The 22136-nt window shown below is 43.0% G+C and overlaps 1 protein-coding gene across 1 annotated transcript; it reads right to left on the reverse strand.

The window, feature by feature from the left end:
- Nucleotides 1–17900: 17900 nt before the first annotated feature.
- LOC127775165 (thioredoxin-like 2, chloroplastic) lies at nucleotides 17901–21898 on the reverse strand. The gene is made up of 4 exons (XM_052301486.1): nucleotides 21547–21898; nucleotides 20595–20780; nucleotides 18716–18880; nucleotides 17901–18229 (listed from the first exon to the last, which is right to left on the reverse strand). Exons 1-4 carry the CDS (start codon nucleotides 21718–21720, stop codon nucleotides 18104–18106), a joined length of 651 nt encoding a protein of 216 aa, XP_052157446.1. The 5' UTR covers nucleotides 21721–21898; the 3' UTR covers nucleotides 17901–18103.
- Nucleotides 21899–22136: the final 238 nt, after the last annotated feature.

Here is a 22136-nt window from a genome sequence, read left to right on the forward strand (position 1 = left end):
CCGGAGAGTCCGTTTTCACACGAGAAGAATTTGAAGAGTTCCAAGGCCAGCAAGGCAAGTCACATAGATCCCAAACAACCCTTTGAGCTCCCGTTTAAAGCTATTGTTTCTATTCAACTATTGCACTTATTTTCGAATGTCATTGGGTGGAATTAACCTATTGTTTGTTATAGCCCTTTTGTTCTTGATTACTTTATTCCTTGATACCTTGGGTTATTATAAATTGACTAGTTGAGCTTTATATATTGGTTCAGCTAGATATTTGATGTGATTGCTTAGCCATGCTTAGGGCAACAACAATGTATATGACAAAAGTAGTCCATAGAGATGGGACCCACATATATGAACTTTAACTATTGTAACCTTCACAATGTATATGGATAGCAAATAGTATTAATAGGAGAGAAGAGATAGAGACAAATAGTATATTTTATTCTCTATGGGCAGCCCATATGCTTATGGGTAGATTTTGTTATTTCTTTCCTATGGACTAGTTCCACAATGTTGCTAGGTGGCTGAATCAAATATTATATTGCTTATGGACCACTTTTGGAGTACATTGTGGATGCCCTTAGAAACTTTAGCACACTTTCGGGATAACTTATGATTCACTATTATTTAATGATGGCTTAATGATAGCTCGTGATGGTTAATCATGATTGGTTAATTAATTGATTTGCCAACTAAAACCTGATAATGGTGGGTTGTGAGCACATGGTTTTGATGGTCGTGCTCATGACAATTAAGGACCGGTTCACGAGTTTCGGTTGTGAAACATTAACCGTGCCAACCACAAGCCAGCGTGGGCAACGGCTTTACCTTTTGTATAGCATGGTTCATTGCGGGGCACCAGACTGAGAAGTGGCGGAGATAAGCCCACGGGGGTCGCTGGGGAGTCCATGCCTTGTTTATAAGGGGGTGATTATGATCCAGGAACGGTGCGCTGTGGTGGATTGTGTTGTGCGAGGGGTACTGTCACAGCTCCTTTCCGAGGTACCGTGGTGGTATTGAGGCACATGGTGACATGTTGTGGGGCTGTGTCTTGTGGGTACAGTGGTACACCTCTGGCCAGAGTAAAACTATTCGAATAGCCATGCCCGTGGTTATGGGCGGGTCTAACAATGTCTTTCGTGATTAGTCTCACACCTCTCATCATAATGAAAGATGCTATAACTGGTAATAATTTGATTAGCTCCTGGTTTGGAATGGTATATTCCTGGTTTGGAGATAGAACTGTGCAGCCGGGATGGTTGTTCAGAATGGTTGGGCCTATGCAACAGGATACGTTGTATAGCGTTGGATTAATATTGTTTAATTATTACTTAACTGTTTTATTAAATTCTGAAATGTTTATTAAATGCTGTTTATGCAAATGAAACCCTATTATGCCATCCTTTGTTATCCTGTGCACTTGCATAATTGCTGCGTGGCTTGCTGAGTATGTCATATACTCACCTTGCAATCATTCATTAGAGGAGGAGTTCTACAGTGATGCTGATGGTGTGGAGGATTAGGTGTAGCCCTGGTCAAGATGCCTGTGGAGTGGAGTCGTCTGCGCCGTTTATCTTATTTTCCGCTGCTTAGATCTTTATTGATTGAGAGGAACTATCTACCTTTGTAATGACATTTTATTCGCTTATTAATTAAGAGTAATAATTGTACTCTATTATCAATTTGTTATTGTGTGCCTCGGCTGATTCCTGGACGAGGGTTCACACACATGTAAGCGTTTGGAATTTTGGATAGAAATTCCGAGCGTGACAAGTTGGTATCAGAGCCTCCTTGACCCTAGGTTATGCCAAATGGTTATCCATAGAAGCCCTCTAAAAAAAATATTGGAAAAGTAGAACTGTTCTCCTCTCTTTCTCTTTTAATTAAACCAAACAAATGGCACATGCAGTTTATAATTCCTTTAATTGTTCTCATTTAAAAAAATTATTTATTATTCATGTGTTATTAGTACCGTACATCTATTACTGTACTAATGGCTCATTTGCCAGCAAAAGTTTTACAACATTGTTTTATTTAATCTTGTTGCAATGAAATAAATTTAGCATGTTGATTTTATAACTTTCTTTTATTTTATTTCTTTTGAAACTTGTTGTTCAAAAGTGCAAAATTTGTGATCTTGTTTCCAACTGTTTCAACTTATCTTGCAAGCTTGGTTTACTTTATTTACTTATCTTTTACTTTGATTTTCTAAATTTATTCAAATTAATCCAAAAACTTGTGCTATTAATTGGACAAATGTCTTAACTCCCTCCTTTCACTTGTCTTTAGATGCCGCGCTACAAGCCTGAGTACTTGTTTGGTGTTGAGGGATTTGTCCAGGAGTTGCGTACGATGTCCTTTGCCATAGGATTTGGGACTGCCCCTATGTATGCCCAGATTCCTCATGATCGGGATGAAGAGAAGTGTCGAGTCAAAGTCACCTTGAACAGTAATAGTGAAGATATCCCATCAGTGATGTTCGAAGCTGGAGGAGGAAATTACATTCATGCATGTCAGGAGGTGGCAAGGATCGCCATAGGAGAGCTCCGCGATCGCTACAGTGATCAGTTGGCCGACACTGAGTATCGCTACCATCCTCGCCAACCCCAGGGAAGTGACCGTGGCAGCTACCTTGAGACTGAGGGGATTGAGAATGATGCTACCACAAGGCATTTGGTTGAGATGCTGTGGGCTATGGATGAGACCCGCGCGGAGGTTGTGCTAGCAGCTCAAGATCGTGAAGACCGGAATCGTGGAAAGATTTGCAAGCTAGAAGACAAGGTGGATCGTTTGGAGAAGGAACTAGCCGCATTGAAGGGAGAAGCACCGCCGCAGAAGGCCAGGGTTCGTCTTACCGCAAGGAAGAGAGCTCTATTCGTCCCTCGCTACCAATTGGCGCCAAAGGTCCGTGTGGTGGAGAAAGAAGTTACCCCGGCCCTAGCGGATACTCCAATCGTCAACGTAAGTGATGATGAAGGAGAAGAATCGAAGCGCACCCACTCAAAGGTCGAATGGGGAGCTACTCAAAATGATGGAGACGAGCCGAACGAGCCTTCAATCAACTCCGATGCCCGGAAGACCTAGAGTTCCTTGTCAAGCCGTTGTCCTAGATCGTTGTGTTAGTTTGCTTGTTTTAAGTTTGGTTGTGTGTGTGGGTCCTGCATGTGGTTTACATCAGTGGTGGGATGTAAGTGCATGCGTTTGTTTGCTTTCGAGTGTTAGGTAGTTGGTGAGTTTAGTGGTGTGTGAGTCTTCAGTTTTGTAATAATGAAACTCAGTTAAGATCAATAAAAGTTAAGTTAGTAGAAAAATTAATTCTCTGTCCTAAGTAGTTTTCCCCGGTTTCTCTTCTTGTGCTCTTGCCCATGCCAGATGGTGCTCACTCGCAGCAACGGGAATGGCCCGAACATCAACAACAACAAAAATGGAGAGAATCCCACACTTGCCCAAGTCCTGGCTCAACAGGCACAGCTTATGAACATGATGATGCAGCAACTCCAGAACCAGCAGAACCTGGGAAATAACCATGCACCTCCCCAGAACAAGTTAGCAGAATTTCTTCGTGTGAGGCCGCCCACTTTCTCTAACACCACTAATCCTGTTGAAGCTGGTGATTGGCTGCACGCCATAGAGAAGAAGTTGGATTTGCTTCAGTGCACCGATTAGGAGAAGGTCTCATTTGCATCACACCAACTGCATGGCCCTGCCTCTGAGTGGTGGGATCACTTCCGCCTTAACAGGACTACCGCTGAACCTATCTCTTGGCTTGAATTCACCGCTGCTTTCCGGAAGACGCATATACCATCGGGAGTGGTGTCTCTCAAGAAGAAGGAATTCAGGTCGCTCACCCAGGGATCTCGCACGGTCACCGAGTATCTGCACGAGTTCAATCGTCTGGCTCGTTATGCTCCGGAAGATGTGCGCACTGATGAAGAGCGCCAGGAGAGGTTCTTGGAAGGACTTAATGATGAGCTTTCTTACCCACTCATGACTGGGGATTATCATGATTTCCAGAAGTTAGTGGATAAGGCTATTCGCTAGGAGGACAAGTACAACCGCATGGAGCAGAAGAAACGTCGGATTGCTCACTTCAAGGCACAACAGGGGAATAGTCAGAGGCCGCGTCTTACTTTAGGACCTCAGTCCATGCCACAGGGAGGTTCTTTGTCTATTGTTCGTCCGCACTGTCAGTTCTTCAACAACAATGCTGGCAACAACATCCGCAATCAAGCTCCACGCCCTGTTGCAGCTTCGACACAGCAACAGCCTGCCAAGAAGGAGTAAGGCAGCAAGCCCGAAGTATGCTTCAACTGTGGTGAACCAGGCCATTACTCTGACAAGTGCCCAAAGCCCCGCCGCGTGAGGGTTGTCCCTACCCAGAGCAACTTTACCGCACCAGCATCAAAGGCTCGTGTCAATCATGTTGCTGCTACAGAAGCTCAAGGTTCTCTAGATGTGATTTTGGGTACGTTCCTTGTTAACTCATTTCCTGCAACAGTGCTTTTCGATTCTGGCGCTACACATTCATTTTTATCTATGAGTTTTGCGGGAAATCATGGGATGGAAGTAGAAGATCTTAGACGTCCTTTGATGGTTAGTACCCCGAGTAATCAAGCACTCTCTTTGCAACGTAGCCCCTCTGTCAGAATAGAAATTCAAGGAGTACCATTTCTGGCCAATCTTATCCTGTTAGAATCCAAAGACCTTGATGTCATCCTAGGGATGGACTGGTTAGCCAGATATAAAGGTGTGATAGACTGTGCCAACAGAAAAGTAACTCTCACCAGCAATGATGGTCGAGTTGTAACTGTTCATGCACTGTCTTCTGAGTATTTAAGGTCAAGTTTGAACCGAATAGCTTTGGAAGAGATTCCCATAGTACAGGAATACCCCGATGTGTTCCCAGACGATTTACCTGGTATGCCGCCTAAGAGAGATATTGAATTCAAAATAGATCTGATACCCGGAACAACTCCGATCCATAAGAGACCTTATAGAATGGCAGCCAATGAATTGGAAGAAGTCAAAAGGCAAGTCGACGATTTGCTTCAAAAGGGATACATCAGACCGAGTTCATCTCCATGGGGAGCTCCGGTTATTTTTGTGGAAAAGAAAGATCATACCCAGAGGATGTGTGTGGACTATCGTGCACTAAATGATGTGACTATCAAGAATAAGTACCCGCTGCCCAGAATTGATGATTTGTTTGATCAGCTTAAAGGTGCCACCGTTTTCTCCAAGATAGATCTTCGATCAGGGTATCACCAGTTGAGAATCAAAGAAGAAGATATATCTAAGACGGCTTTTACCACTAGGTATGGATTGTTCGAATGTACTGTTATGTCTTTTGGACTTACCAATACCCCCGCTTTCTTCATGAACTTGATGAATGAGATGTTTATGGAATACTTAGACAAGTTCGTAGTGGTCTTTATTGATGACATTCTTATCTACTCTCGAACAAAAGGAGAGCATGAAGAACATCTTCGCCTTGCATTAGAGAAGCTACGAGAACATCAGTTGTATGCCAAGTTTAGCAAATGTGAATTTTGGTTGTTTGAAGTGAAGTTCCTTGGTCACGTCATCTCAGCCGGAGGAGTTGCCATTGATCCTAGTAATGTGGAATCCGTAACCAACTGGAAACAACCGAAGACAGTTTCCGAGATTCGCAGTTTCCTAGGTCTCGCAGGATATTACCAGCGATTCATAGAGAATTTCTCCAAGATTGCTAAGCCCATGACACGATTACTTCAAAAGGATGTAAAGTACAAGTGGTCCGAAGAATGTGAGCAGAGTTTTCAAGAGTTGAAGAATCGCTTAATATCAGCTCCTATTTTGATTTTACCTGATCCAAAGAAGGGTTTCCAAGCGTATTGCGATGCATCCAAGCTTGGCTTAGGCTGTGTTCTGATGCAAGATGGGAAGGTGGTTGCCTATGCATCTCGTCAGTTACGTCCGCATGAGAAGAACTACCCTACTCATGATCTTGAGTTAGCTGCAGTGGTTCATGCGTTGAAGATTTGGTGTCATTATCTTTTCGGTACTCGTACAGAGGTGTACACCGATCACAAGAGTTTAAAGTATATCTTTACTCAGCCAGATCTGAACATGAGACAACGGAGATGGTTGGAATTAATTAAGGATTATGACATGGGGATTCATTATCACCCGGGAAAGGCTAATGTTGTAGCAGATGCTCTTAGCAGGAAAGGCTATTGCAATGCTACGGAAGGACGACAGTTGCGTGGGAGTTATGCAAGGAATTTGAAAGATTAAATTTGGGAATTGTCAGTAGAGGTTTCATTGCAGCCTTAGAAGCAAAGCCCACGCTAATCGATCAGGTTAGAGAAGCCCAAATTAATGACCCTGATATCCAAGAAATCAAGAAGAATATGAGAAGAGGAAAAGCTATCGGTTTCTTGGAAGATGAGCTAGGAACTGTATGGTTGGGCGAGAGAATCTGTGTCCCCGACAACAAAGATTTAAAAGATACAATTCTGAAAGAAGCTCATGATACTTTATACTCCATTCACCCTGGTAGTACCAAGATGTACCAGGATCTCAAGGAAAGATTTTGGTGGGCAAGTATGAAGCGTGAAATCGCAGAATACGTAGTAGTATGTGATGTTTGTCAGCAAGTCAAGGCAGAACATCAGAAACCCACAGGTTTGCTGCAGCCTTTGAAGATTCCTAAATGGAAGTGGGAGGAAATCGGTATGGATTTCATCACTGGTCTACCCAGAACGTCATCAGGACACGACTCTATTTGGGTGATAGTCGACAGACTTACCAAAGTGGCTCATTTCATCCCAGTAAAGACAACATATTCCAGAAGTCGGTTGGCGGAATTGTATATGGCAAGGATTGTGTGCTTGCATGGCGTCCCTAAGAAAATAGTGTCTGATCGAGGTAGTCAGTTTACTTCACAGTTTTGGAAGAAGCTTCAAGAAGAGATGAGTTCTAAGCTGAACTTTAGTACTGCTTATCATCCGTAGACAGACGGACAAACCGAAAGGGTAAATCAGATTTTGGAAGACATGTTGAGAGCTTGTGCTTTAGACTTCGGTGGAAGTTGGGATAAGAATCTACCTTATGCAGAATTCTCGTACAACAACAGTTATCAAGCTAGTCTCCAAATGGCTCCTTACGAAGCACTGTATGGTCGGAAGTGCCGCACTCCGCTTTTGTGGGATCAAACGGGAGAACGTCAGGTTTTTGGGACTGATATCCTAAGGGAAGCAGAAGAAAAGGTGAAAATCATTCAAGAAAGATTGCGTGTGGCCCAGTCTCGTCATAAGAGTTATGCCGACAATCGTCGTAGAGATCTAAGTTTTGATGAAGGAGATTATGTGTACCTTCGTGTCACGCCTCTTCGAGGAGTTCATCGCTTCCAGACTAAAGGAAAATTGGCACCGCGTTTCGTGGGACCTTACAAGATTGTTAGTAGAAGAGGAGAGGTCGCTTATCAGTTGGAGTTACCTCAATCTTTAGCAAGAGTCCATAATGTGTTCCATGTGTCGTAATTGAAAAGGTGGGAACAGTGGGAACAGCTCGTATTCGGGCTTCACCGAGTCGACTTGAACTTTTGCATAGTTGCCCCTGAGTTGCGCTCCATTGTCACATCCTAAAAATCCTAAAAATATAAATTGTTGTTTAATTGGAATTATTAGACTTGATTTTAAAAGCCTAGAGGAGAAGATCTAATTTTAAATAATAAATTCCAATATAAAATGGGGCCAGATAAAATTTCATTAAATACTTTGCTTAATTCTATAATTCCTAGATTTTTCTGGGATTTATTTGAGCTAAGGAAGTATTTTTAATAAATGGAATTGCATTTCATGAATAATTTAAATTGAAAAAGGTTTTTAAAAGTCTCTTTTGGCTTTGGGCCGAATGTCGGCCCAAAAGTCTCTCTCTCTCTCTCCCTCGGCCCAAGCCGGCCCGCAGCCGCCGCCCGCGCGCGCGTCCGCCCGCTGACAGGTGGGGCCCACCTGTCAGTCTTCGTCTTCCTCTCGCTGCCGCCGCCGCCCGAACCCTAGCATCGCGCCGCCGCCGTCTCCTTCCAAATTCGGTCGCGCCTTTCCTTCTCCGGTGAAATCAATTGAGGGGAAATGATCCTCGGGATCTCCTCTACCTTTTCCCTTTTGGAAACATCATCTAAATCGCTTTGGAAATTCGTGGATTCGATCTCGAATCGGATTCATCATGCGCGCCCGAGCCGCCGCCGGTGGTGACGTCGTCGCTGACGTCATCGTCGTCGTCCATCCGTGAGCCGCGGTGGACCCGATCGATCTCGGCCGTCCGTTTTGGATGGATGGATCTCAGCCGTCCAATCTTGTGAACCGTCGCCGTGCACCCGGTCCACCGAAAACCCTAGCCGCTGACGCAATAATCCCCTTTTTCTTTTCAAAAATAATTCACTATTGCGTCATAATTCAATTAAAATCCATATAAGTGTTTTAATCCGATTTAATCTTTAAAAATTCATAACTAATTCATCTTAGCTCGGATTTAGTTGGTTCAAGTCTCTAAATTTTTCTAAAATTGAGATCTACATGTTAAAACTCCACATGTACTGTTCATACTTATTTATGTGCTATTTTGGTGTTTTTGCTCTTTTCTCTTTAGATTCCGACATTTCCGGAGAGTCCGTTTTCGCAGGAGAAGAATTTGAAGAGTTCCAAGGCCAGCAAGGCAAGTCACACAGATCCCAAACAACCCTTTGAGCATGTTGATCCCGTTTAAAGCTATTGTTTCTATTCAACTATTGCACTTATTTTCGAATGTCATTGGGTGGAATTAACCTATTGTTTGTTATAGCCCTTTTGTTCTTGATTACTTTATTCTTTGATACCTTGGATTATTATAAATTGACTAGTTGAGCTTTATATATTGGTTCAGCTAGATATTAGATGTGATTGCTTAGCCATGCTTAGAAACTTTAGCACACTTTCGGGATAACTTATGATTCACTATTATTTAATGATGGCTTAATGATAGCTCGTGATGGTTAATCATGATTGGTTAATTAATTGATTTGACAACTAAAACCTGATAATGGTGGGTTGTGAGCACATGGTTTTGATGGTCGTGCTCATGACAATTAAGGACCAGTTCACGAGTTTCGGTTGTGAAACATTAACCGTGCCAACCACAAGCCAGCGTGGGCAACGGCTTTACCTTTTGTATAGCATGGTTCATTGCGGGGCACCAGACTGAGAAGTGGCGGAGATAAGCCCACGGGGGTCGCTGGGGAGTCCATGCCTTGTTTATAAGGGGGTGATTATGATCCAGGAACGGTGCGCTATGGTGGATTGTGTTGTACGAGGGGTACTGTCACAGCTCCTTTCCGAGGTACCATGGTGGTATTGAGGCACATGGTGACATGTTGTGGGGCTGTGTCTTGTGGGTACAGTGGTACACCTCTGGCCAGAGTAAAACTATTCGAATAGCCGTGCTTGCGGTTATGGGCGGGTCTAACAATGTCTTTCGTGATTAGTCTCACACCTCTCATCATAATGAAAGATGCTATAACTAGTAATAATTTGATTAGCTCCTGGTTTGGAATGGTATATTCCTGGTTTGGAGATAGAACTGTGCAGCCGGGATGGTTGTTCAGAATGGTTGGGCCTATGCAACAGGGTATGTTGTATAGCGTTGGATTAATATTGTTTAATTATTACTTAACTGTTTTATTAAATTCTGAAATGTTTATTAAATGCTGTTTATGCAAATGAAACCCTACTATGCCATCCTTTGTTATCCTGTGCACTTGCATAATTGCTGCGTGGCTTGCTGAGTATGTCATATACTCACCTTGCAATCATTCATCAGAGGAGGAGTTCTACAGTGATGCTGATGGTGTGGAGGATTAGGTGTAGCCCTAGTCAAGATGCCTGTGGAGTGGAGTCATCTGCGCCGTTTATCTTATTTTCCGTTGCTTAGATCTTTATTGATTGAGAGGAACTATCTACCTCTGTAATGACATTTTATTCGCTTATTAATTAAGAGTAATAATTGTACTCTATTATCAATTTGTTATTGTGTGCCTCGGCTGATTCCTGGACGAGGGTTCACACACATGTAAGCGTTTGGAATTTTGGATAGAAATTCCGGGCGTGACATCCATGCACTCTTGTCTCTAGGGTCGGCTTGTACGCAAGTCCCTCGGCTGCTGGAACCGTGAAGGTCGGCATCACCCTAACTGTGAGGGTGCAACTCATTGGATCCTGTGATAGATTAATCAATTTTTTTAGAATATCATATGTCATATGGATTCGTTAAGTCTTTCATGTATTGTGGATGAAACTTTTACCGTTATGTGGTCGACGGCGCTATCGGGCGATGTTGGATTTTCCGCCAACTCAGTTGATGCGCAACTGCTGCGTTTTTGGGTGGGACTTCTTAACTCTTCGTGCGCAGCAGCAGCGGCGGGCTAGGGGTTCTGTTGCTCTTCTCGGATCTCTTGCCTAATCTTGGCCCTTATCGACTCGAGCTTTTCGTCGAATTCAGATGTCAGCTCAGCTCTTATCGACGCCCGGATCTTGGCTTCAAGGCGTGCATCTTTCTCTGCCTTGTTGGAAGTCCGCTTCTTGTACTGCCACGCGTAGTCTGGAAATCCATACTTCCAGGGAACAGAAGACCCAACGCCCCATGTCCGTCCACGGTGTTCCTTCTTGCCCAACGATTTCGTGAGGAGGTCGTCCTCGCGTCTTTGAGAGCAGGCCTCTTGCGAGGCTTGTTGCTCGGTAACCAACTCCTTCTACATTACAATTTAGTGTGGTTAAATAAACTGCACGATGGAAAATAATGCGAACATCTAGTTTGACTAGACACTTACTATAGCTTCGTACACTCGTTGATCTTCTGCATTTGGCATGAAGATTGTGCCATCATCATTCTTCTGGTACCTGGCCCTAGCCCAGTTCCTAGCCCGAGGGTGTGGTATATCGCCAAACACGAGCGGCGTGTTCGATTCCTCCGCTTCTTGATCCTCACACTGCCATTCCTCTTCCTTACCGGCATATCCGGTGGTGCCAAGCCGGTGCGGATGCTGGTTTCTGGTCTGGAGCAAGCGATATGCCTCGCTTCTAGCTTTGGACTCGGGGGTCGACTTCTTCGCATGGAATTCCTCCCAGACCTGTTCCGTGATCCAAGGAAATTTCTCTCTTGGATCTGGATTCGCCGGGTTATAGATGAACTCGCCGACTAGCTTAGTCTTGAAGTTCTTCCAAGCATGGCCCATAACCTTGAAAGCAGCCCGCCTAAGATTGTCCTTATGCTCCGCAGGATAATCCAAGCTCTCCTTGAACGTTAGCCAAGCAATGTCCTTCTCTGCGGCTGGCACGAGCTTGATGTCATCTTGCAGAATACTGAATTTCTGCCTCCCTATGACCCCACAGATAGACCTAAATCGGCTCAATATTTTCCTTGGAGATGTCGGCAACCCTACGGCATCCACCGCTGTTATGCGGAACCATTCCTTAGGGATTTTGTTCCTTGTCCTAGGAGTACATGCTCTTAAGGACCCACTAGTTGTCGTCGACATTGGTTCTCCTTGCTGAGACATCGTCTACTTTTTTTCAAAATAACAAAAATACACAATTCAGTGCTACAATCTATTACAATGAATTGAATGTCACTTATAAATAAATGAAACATAAATAAACTAAATTGCACATCTCACAGTAATAGAATGAATTGAATGTCACATATAAATAAATTAAACATATCATCAAATCCTAAAATCATGCATCTATCACTAAATTCATTAATGCACCACATTCCATCTATTCATCATGTCATCAATCAAAAAAATCATTCGTTCACCACATATCATCAATCCCTAAAATCATCTATCACTAAATTCATTAATGCACCACATTTCATCTATTCATCATCATGTCATCAATCACTAAAATCATCTATCACTAAATTCATCCCAACATCCATATTTCATCATTAACCACATGCAGGTAGTAGAGGGTGGCACGATGGAGGACTCACCTGAGGTCGGCTGGGGGGGCTCGGTGGTGGTGGTGCCGGGCTCGGTGGAGGGCGTCGCCGGTCGGTGGAGGCGGCGCCGGGCTCGGTGGAGGCGGCGGGCTCGGTGGCGGCGGCGGCGGGCTCGGCGAAGGAGGAGTTCGCGGCGGCAGCGCCGGGCTCGGTGGAGGGCGGCGTCGGTCGGTGTAGACACCGGTTGGGCAGCTCGGCGTCGGGTGGGCGGCGTCGGGCGTCGGTGAGGAGTAGGCAACGACGATGAGGAAGGACGTCGCCGGCCTCGGTGGGGGCAGCTGTTCGCGTCGGTGAAGAGGTAGGCAGTGACGATGAGGAAGGCCGACGCCGGTCGGTGTAGAGGCTCGGTGGCGGCGGCGGCGGGCTCGGTGGAGTCGGCGGGCTCGGCGGCGGCGGCGGCGGCGGGCTCGGTGGTGGCGGTGGCGGTCTCGGTGGCTTGGGGATCATCGTCAAGGTAAATGTAAGGTCTTACATGAAGATTATGGTTGTATTCTTCTTCATCGACAACGTTGTCAACTCCTACAATTCGGCGCTTTCCATCCCTCACAATGTGCATCTTCTTGTTTGAAGGGTCTTTTATGTAGAATATCTGCTCGACCTGTTTCGCAAGTACAAATGGTTCATCGGCATATCCCACCTTTGATAGATCTACTAAATTGAAACCTTCCTCGTCGGCTTTGACACCAGTGCGTAGATTCACCCAACGGCAGCGGAACAAAGGAACCTTGAACTTGACGTAGTTTAGCTCCCATATCTCCTCAATGCAGCCGTAGTATGTGTTTGACCCAACTTGATCCTGGAATGCATCTGTACGGACGCCGTTGTTTTGCACTATGCTTTTGTCATCTTGTTTGACGGTGTAAAATGTGTATCCATTTATATCATATCCTTGCCATGTGTCTACGGTCCAAGACAGTCCCATCCCCAACAACTGTACTGTCTCATTTGGGACATCTGTGGACATTGTCACACGATTCTTGAACCATTTGTTGAACCGAGAATTATGTTCTCTGTTAATCCATGCATCAGATCGCCCCAAGTTCTCATCTCGGATTTTCGCTAAGTGCTCCTCAAAGTATGGGCCAACTTCTGCCATATGTTGGAGCACAGCGTAATGAGCCTGCACGTACGACGCTTGATCGGGCCTAATTCTTTTCCTTCCGATTGTGCCAACACCTAACAACCTTTCGATGACCCATGTGTACCATCTTTCGTGATTTCTTCAGCCATCGGCTTCGTGTATGTTCCTTGCAATCGGAGCATGCATTCTTTCCTTTTATAGTTTGTCCGGAAAGATTACCGAGTGCAGGGTAGTCATTAATGGTGCAGAACAATAGAACTCTTAGCTTGAAGTTCTCCTAACCATATGCATCCCAAGTTTCCACACCTTATTTCCAAAGAATCTCCAGATCGTCGATAACAGGCTCTAGGAATACATCGATATCATTGCCGGGTTGCCTCGGACCTTGGATTAACAAGCACAACATAATATATTTCTGTTTAAAGCATAACCATGGCGGGAGGTTATAGTTCGCAATAAGAACTGGCCAAGTGCTGTGAGTACTACTCATGTCACCGAAAGGATTCATGCCATCCGTACACAAACATATCCTCATGTTTCTAGGGTCGGTAGCAAAGTATTTGTGTTTTCGATCGATATTTCTCCATTCAATCGAATCCGCTGGGTGTCTAAGCATACCATCATTCCTTCTCTCCGTGGCGTGCCAACATACTAACTTCGCTTCGTTCGGGTTGGCAAAGATTCTCTTGAAACGATCAATGATAGGTAGATACCACACAACCTTTGCCGGACCACCCTTCTTTGACTTATTTCCTTCGTCAGTTCTTTTCTTTCGTTTGTATCGAGAAGCCTTGCAGACAGGACAAGCATCCAAGTCCGCATATTGCTTGTGGTACAATATGCAGTCGTTTGGACAAGCGTGAATTCTACGGACCTCTAATCCCAGTGGACATAGAACCTGCTTTGCTTCGTATGTCGTCTCGGGCAATGTGTTCTCAACAGGAAGCATAGCCTTCAAAATTCCTAAAAGATCTGTGAAACTCTTGTCTGTCCACCCACTACTTGCCTTCAGCTTCATTAGGTCCAAGGTAACTGACAACTTAGTGTGTTTTGCTTTGCATCCAGCGTACAGAGGCGTCTCGGAATCACTGACCAACCTACTGAACTTCATTCCATCTCTCTCATTCTGGGCTGGGTCCTCAATGTCACGTAACATGTCTTGCAGCAGATCGTGATCCACATAAACCATTTCACCGCCCAATGGATAAGGTATAAACATGTCATGCTCATCTTCATCTTCCTGATTATGCGCACCACTTCTGTCTGCTGCTGCTCCACTTCCTGATTCTTGATCTCCATGCTTCACCCAACATATATAGCCCTCCATGAATCCTCGTTGTATCAGATGATCGTGTACGTCCTCTCCGCTATCAAACATATTCTCATTCTTGCAATCTGCACATGGACAACACATGTAATCACTGTTTCTTCTTATCCGATCCTCCTCCGCGGTGTTCATAAAATTTATTACGCCCTTTCTATACTCCGTAGAATGACGTTTCAAATTTTTAGCATACATCCAACTTCGATCAATTGCTACAAAATAAAAAAGAATAAATTAGAGGCACATATTATAAGATCGGTATTGCAAAAGTAAGACGTGATGAAATTGCTCAATTAATGATTAATATTACTCACTTGATTGATCCATTTTGATCACTTTTGGGAATTTAATTTCTGTTTTCCTTGGAAGAAGGACAAAAAATCGCCCCCTACAGCCTCCCACCAAAATAGTGAACAGTGGGATACAGTTACACTAGGTGGTGGGGGGTATTTATATTGTGCAACAAATATCTGTAACAGCCCTAAAACAATCAACCGTAACAGGCATACAAGTAATCTCTATCGGGCCTTAATAAAAGCCCATCAAAAAAGAGTGTGACCCTCATCTGTGACGGGCTTCTTTTAGGGCCCGATTGAGATATGGAACCCTCATCTCAATCGGGTCTCAACTATAGCCCGTCACAGATAAGTGTCATCCGTGACGGGCTTTAGTTTTATGCCGATATACCATGGCTGTACGACTATATCTCAATCGGGCGAAACTTTGGCCCAATTGAGATTACTTCCTTGTGACGGCCCGTAAATTCCAGTCTTGTTATGGACCGTCACAGATGGAAGGATTTGTACTAGTGAAAAATAGTGTGGTGATGCACTAACACGAGCGGCATTGAATTGCTTTTACGATCGTCGGTGCCACGTAAAATTTGGCCAATCAATTGTGGTAAAATTTGAAAACTCAAAAGCTCTCAGACAAAAGTTCCTAATCTATGAAAGCTACACACATTTTTTTTCACTAAACATCCTTTCTTTTATAATACCGTTTTCACAAACATGTATAGCAATGTTAGATAACCCATACGTAACACAATAAAAGCCTAGCAAAGTAGCAATAAGCATATATGACAATTATACTTTAATTCTAAACCTTTGACAAACACAGAATCAAAGAGCCCATTAAAGGATTATTTTCAAATCAATTAATATTATAGAGATTTTACAATAATTAAATTAATTTAGTTCTGATATAAAGAGCTTTCCATAATCCACATGGGTTATAAATTATGAGGCCCGCCAGTATAGACCTCGAAAGGGGCAATAACGAAATTTTCTCTTCCCATATTTACAATCAAAACAAAAAATCGACTATTTTTAAAATCGAAACAATTCTCGTGAGCCAATGAGGGTGAAACGAAACAAAGTTGGCGCATAACTCACGGGAATAATTTGTTCTAGCTTGGACATTAACACATCAACCAACAGGATGAATAAAATCATTAGTAGAAACTAGTCAAGCTTTTTTCCTGCAATAATTTTCAAAATTCCACTCAATTATACAGTTACCATGACCGTAACCCAGAAAACCTAGCCGACAGTTTCGATGCTCTTCGTCGTGAAAGGAAACATTTTAGTAGCCAAATTAAAAACAATCTTGCAAGCAATTGATCAGAATTTCAACGAAGGAAATTGCATAGTCTACTATGTTGTTTTGCCTATCTATTGCGCCAGCCGGCGATCTTCGGTTCAGTCAGTGTCATTGCAATTCGTCTACGCGCATGGTCAAGATGTTCACATCACAGCAGTCAGAAAATTATGTTCAACAGGGGAATTAATCAATTTGGCGGCAAAGTTTGCAAACTAATGATAAGATCAACGTCATGCTTAATTAGTTGGAGCACGTGCAAACGTGCACAATTAATTACTTTGGGATCAAACCTCACAACGACAGGAAATGTCTGTGTTTGAAATGGGGGAAAGAAGCCTCCCAAATTACAGATTGACATATGATTTGTCATAGTTTTACAAGTTCCGAGTTTAATGGGACTGGCTTTAATTTAAAGGGATTTAGAAGACTCTGAAAGGTGTGTGCTTTGAAGCTGACTTTTCCCTTCCACTCCAGTAAAATGTGATTTGATTACGTTAGTAGTTAAAATAACACTACGATAGTGAAGACAACTTTGACATATATTATTAGTCAGACTTTGTTATGGAGTAGTAACGACGTAGCACCATGGCAATGTGCTGCTCCAGCGGACCAATCAATCATGTAGCATTACACCATGCATTATGGGAAATATTTATTGCAAATCATTGAAAACCTAAAAACTACCGTTGGATCAAAAATAGAGGTATGATATTTGTCCACATCGCTGCGAGTAAAAATTTTACTCGTAGATTTACTCAGCAGTAAAAATTTTACTAGGAGTAACGAATCCGAGACGTCCATTTTTTAATCTAACGGTAGTTTTCAGGTTTGTACTAGACTATATATATATATACACACACAGTTTCCACCTTATATTTTTCCCATGCATTATAGCTATTGTTTGTTTAGTCCATGCCCGTGGGATCAACACACTTCAAAATTAAACTAAGTTTGATTGAGTTATGTGCTTGTTTAATTGGTTCGTAGGCATATTAGTGGCAATAACCACGTCAATAATCAATCCCATGAATACTACCAAATTAAATTTAGTTTCTAAACTTAATTTTAGGGTTACTCTACTTTTGCTTCGTTCATTTTCCTACGGCATATCAACCGTCCCTCAAACGATTAGAGCCACTGTGACATCAAACTAATGGAGTAATGGAGTACTATTCTTGGGCAAATTTGGCAAAGAAAAATATTGAAAGCATCAGTACATGAAACTAACAAGCAAGCTCTAACCAAAGGGCTTTGCGCCCCCTACACCATAAATATTTTCTTTCTCAGCGTCTCAATGTGCATAATATATGATTATCATCACAAATTATATCAACCTTTGAAATGCAAAGTCCTACCGTTAATGAGTTTGAAAACTGTTTAATTTTGTTCTATGAGTATATGAAAGCTCTTATATTAGATTTATCTAGATAAATGCTTCACAATAGGAAAAGGTGGATCTTGCTCCCTCGAACTATTTCTCCAAAGCACTAAACTATATAAGTGTTTTCAGCTCACATTAACCTTCAAACTACGTACTTAAAGAGGCTGACTGTCTATATAAAAAATTATCGTTTCTTCTGCTTATACAAACCATGATTTAAGTTAATATTTCGTGGAACCATATATAGAACAGAATAATATATATTGCAAAATATTTTTATTTATTTTTATGTCAATTTGAATGCAGTTTTAAATCTCAGTTTCCAATACATGCAAATACTGATTTTCCTCACCCTTGGCCAATACCTAGCAAATGTGAATGTGGCCCAACTCCAACAGATTGATTTCAGAAACAATCCCAGAATGAGGTCTAATTGCCCAATGAAGAATTCTTCCGCTAAAATGATGTACAACTCTATGGTTCTTTTAGACAAGCATAAGAAGTTGACACACTATAATACACGATTTTTCTTTCTCAAAAAAATTAAACAGTAATGCTTACAACATCTGGTGCTGGCCCGTTGCCTGCCCACCCCTATCCAGGAAAACTGAATATTCTCCTGAGTTGGTTACAGTAAGATCTATCGAGGTAAAAAAAATGAGCAGATATAGCAATGGAGAGCGAGACGCACTGTAACAGAACCAATCTACCGGGGACTAGCTTCTGCAGGTTTCTCCTCAGGGCTATCCAGCACATCCCCAACTCCGACTGGTGGACCGATGCTACAGCGAGCAGTGTTGTGAACAGCAATTGCATCCTTCAGTTTCTGAAACTGCAAGCAAGAACAGTTTCTGATAAGTGGAAACACACATAAAAGCAGATATAAACCCTTAATGTTTCACTACAGAACACTCTCTATACCATCAGAAAAAGAGAGGAAATGTACTTCAGGGAAAAGAATTATCACCAAGGAAAACTTGAGTTTCTGAAATTGACAGTGACTGGCCAAAACAATAACGTGATATTATAAAATGAGCCTTATATACATAAGCTGCAGGTGGACAATTTATTGCATTACAACTGGGGCTGTTCAGTCCGGGTTCACTGGATCAAGGAACATGGTTGAGGAGCATGAGCGGTGGGTTAGCATGCCGACTGCTGGTACACACATGACCAGCTAACCCATGTCCCATGAGAGGGTTGTTCAAAAAGTAAAAATGCCTTTTTGAACCGACTATTATGAAGAATTGAAGATTAAGTGATTAACTACTTGAAAGGTGAAGCAAATTAACTTATGAACGCACTGGTGCATCTTTACCTTCGCCAAGGAACATGAGAACGCCTCCAATTGCCCGTCAGCTCCACGGTAAAAATGGAAGTAAGGAAGGACTTTCACATTCAACCGTTTGCACATAGGTTTATTTTCATCAAAATTTACTTTTAAGAACAAGATATCAGGATTCTCCACAGCTGTTCTGCAGAGCTGCAAAACAATAAAGAACACATTAGTTTAAGCAACACACTCTAAGGAAGTCCTCGCAATATAACAGTCAGCTGGGTGAGATGGAAATGTTAAAACTATTTTATCCATGAAAACAAGTAGGACAAGGGCAAAAAAAGATGCATGGGAGGAGATTATAATGTTCCCCATTATCATTATCGACGTCCCTAAAATTGTCTCTCTGAGAACAAGGCCTTCCTAAAACATTCAAAATACATCATGATAAAACACCTTGAAGTGTGATGTAGCAGTCCAAAGGGAAGCTTATTTGTTAGCCCTAGTTGAATGGCCAGAGCAACATGAGTTGCCTCGTGATGGTAATGAAGTAGCCTTTTTCCTTCAGCTAGCTAGCACAACCCAATCATGGTTCTGAGCAAAAGAACCTAGTTACTAAAGCACAATGCACCAAGCTTGCCATACTGTCATGCACAGATGTTAAGTTGTTAACAGCCATCGATTTCAACAATAATCCATCAGTTCCATGCTAGTAACTAAACACAGAAAGGGCATTATGAAACCTTTATCTGGATGCAAAGAAGGAAGAGACCTAATTCTGAAATAGGGCAAATGCTCTAGAGATATGATAAGATGACAGTTTTGGGGAATACAGTTACACATGTAATATATGGTGCTCACAAGTTTCAAGCACTTCAGGTATTGGCCTTTTTATTGTCGCCTGGTCAGCATATGGGCAGCATAAGCTTCTACAAGAAGGACCAGAGGCCTCTTATTTGGGTATCTGCAGAAGCATTCAAGTTCAGAGGGCTAAAATAGCCTCCCAGTAAATTAAAAAAAAAAAAGGAAAAACACACCATATGCAACTCCCATTAGGCCGCTGTATGTGCTGCTCTTCTATATGGTCCAAATGATACAAAACCAAGTGCATGGATGCAATTATACAACCTATGCATGTTTGTTGATTATAACTTGGAGGCCATATGACTCCAGTTTGGGTTCCCTTCTGTTCATTAGAGGCATTACACGGTTTACAAGAAAAGAAAAAAAGGGTATTGAACTATTGATTACTCCTAAACATTTCTTCTGTATATGGTAATTGGTAAATAATGTTGCATTACCCCTACACCTACACTGTTGAAGCAATACTAACAAGATGGTCTAACCTGCAGAATATAAGTCAGAGAATAGAAGAAGAGCTAGATATAGCAGAAGCTAGCATGCCCTGGAAACAAGCCTAACATAGTTCCCCCCAAAAGCACAACATATATTCGACTATTTGCAGACGAATTCCCACATTCGAGCGCTTTCACCAATACCAACTAGGGAAACACATCAATAAGCATGAGCATGGATGACAACCGCAGATGAATAGGTAATTTGTACTCTATAAAACAAGACCAAAAGTTCAAAGCATGAAAGATATAAAAACTGAATAAAGAAGAGTGAGTTCGGCTAATCATGTATGTTCACAATTCAGAAAATCAATACTACCCTTTTTGGATGACTCCATCCTAATTTTGACATCTCATGAGAAGACCAAGCCACATGATTCTTTCACGCACTTCTTTAGAGCTTAAGAGTACCAATCTAAACCCATATAATGCTAAACATCAATTATTAATCTAACTATGCAAGGAAATTTGATAAAGCTCACATGAGAAATTTCAGAATTGTATCAAGGAGAAGATCAAAACGGCAAATAGTTATACTCATGGCAGCAGTAGGAAATGAGAAATACCCTTGGGAAGAGTGCCCTGCAAGAACCACACCAAGTTCCATAAAACTCCACAATTACAAGCCTGTCGCCTGCATCCCTCAGTGCATCCAAGAACTCTTGTGTGGAGTGGATGTCAATCATATTTGGACCAGCATTCTTCTCCCACCATTTTGGTTGCTCACTTTTGTCTGAGACGGCTGCATGGGCCTAGCGCAAGATCAACCAAAACGATCAAAACATCAGCGGCAAACTTGTCCAATACCATACGAACTCCAAAGCACGTAAACTCAAGATAAACTAGTAGGACATCCACAAAAATCTCAAGAAAGGACAAATTGACACGTTTTGAAAGTTCAATAGTTAGTTCATACCACTCACAGTTGCCAAAACATATATAAAATCCTGGCAGAAAAGGAGAAAGATGTTAATTGTTAATGTGATTCCTATCGGCTAAATAAAACAAGCACAATACAATATATAACAATAACGTATAAACATAAATGCAAAAGCTTATGCATGTTTTGGCGTGAATAAAGTAATCGTGGAGCAAAGTCTAATCTAAAATCCACAAAAGAATGATGTAAGAACCCATTTCGAGGTGAAAAACTGCGGTCTTCAAAATACCAAGTTGCCATGCATTTTCCATCATAACATGTACCATTTCAATTGACATCAAGCAACAGAGATACTGTACAAAGACCCTGCAATGGCACTTATGGTATGCTAGGTGATGAAGCATGCATGATTTTGAGAGACTTGTTTGGCTCAATTTCAAGTTTTGAACCCCTCAAAACACATAAAAGCTAGTAGTAGTAGTAAGCCTTTCCTTCCCCAATCCACACCAAACGCAAAGCCGTTTGTGGTGCTATAGCGATCTACAGGGTCGCGTAGAATCAACAAATTGACCTCCGAAAAACCCTACACAATTAGCGCGACGAACAGAAGAGAGGAGAAGGGGGGACAGCACACGTACCTTGAGGCGGCGGTGGCGCGGGGGAGAGGGGGCGGCCAAGCGCGGCGGGCGCGGGTGGGCGCGCGAGAGGAGGCAGTGAGGCGAGGGGGACGTGGAGGAGGAGGCAGAGGAGCACGCGGGCGTGGAGGCGGTGACGACGAGGCGCCGGGGCAGGGGGAGGAGGGCCTCCGCCATGCGCTCCGGCTCCGCTCCGGGACTGTGCCAACAGCGAGCGAGCGGCTAGAGCGCGGCCGCCGCCGAGGACTCGGATTGCGGCGGAGGCGGCGGCGGGAGCATCCGAGGGCGGCGAGGAGCGGTGGTTGCGGGAGGGGAGAAGGTGTGGTGGTGGGAGATGGATGGATGGATTTTCTCTTCGTCGCGGCGGATGAAGGATGGAGGATGGATGGGGGAGAGCACTGGACTACGACCTGACACAGTGGGTCCCACACTCCAGTGCCACGGACGTTTCTACTACTATTCCAAATAGAAACGCACAAGATCGTGGCTTTTTTCCTTTTCAATTACAGTTTGGTCAAATATTTACAAGTGAACTCTTTTTTTTCCTATCTCCTTATACACAGCTCAAACAACTTTTGTTGGGATTGAAGGAA

The sequence above is a fragment of the Oryza glaberrima genome, chromosome 5 (assembly GCF_000147395.1).
Source record: "Oryza glaberrima chromosome 5, OglaRS2, whole genome shotgun sequence".
NCBI lineage: Eukaryota > Viridiplantae > Streptophyta > Magnoliopsida > Poales > Poaceae > Oryza > Oryza glaberrima.

Excerpts from the sequence above, each read along its gene's own strand:
- LOC127775165 (XM_052301486.1), bottom strand. The coding sequence starts at position 21,720 with ATGGCGGAGGCCCTCCTCCCCCTGCCCCGGCGCCTCGTCGTCACCGCC. Across the intron at positions 20,781-21,546 it reads CGCGCCACCGCCGCCTCAAG|GCCCATGCAGCCGTCTCAGA; the intron begins GTACGTGTGCTG and ends ATCTTGCGCTAG. Across the intron at positions 18,230-18,715 it reads TCTCATGTTCCTTGGCGAAG|TTTCAGAAACTGAAGGATGC; the intron begins GTAAAGATGCAC and ends TCTTGCTTGCAG.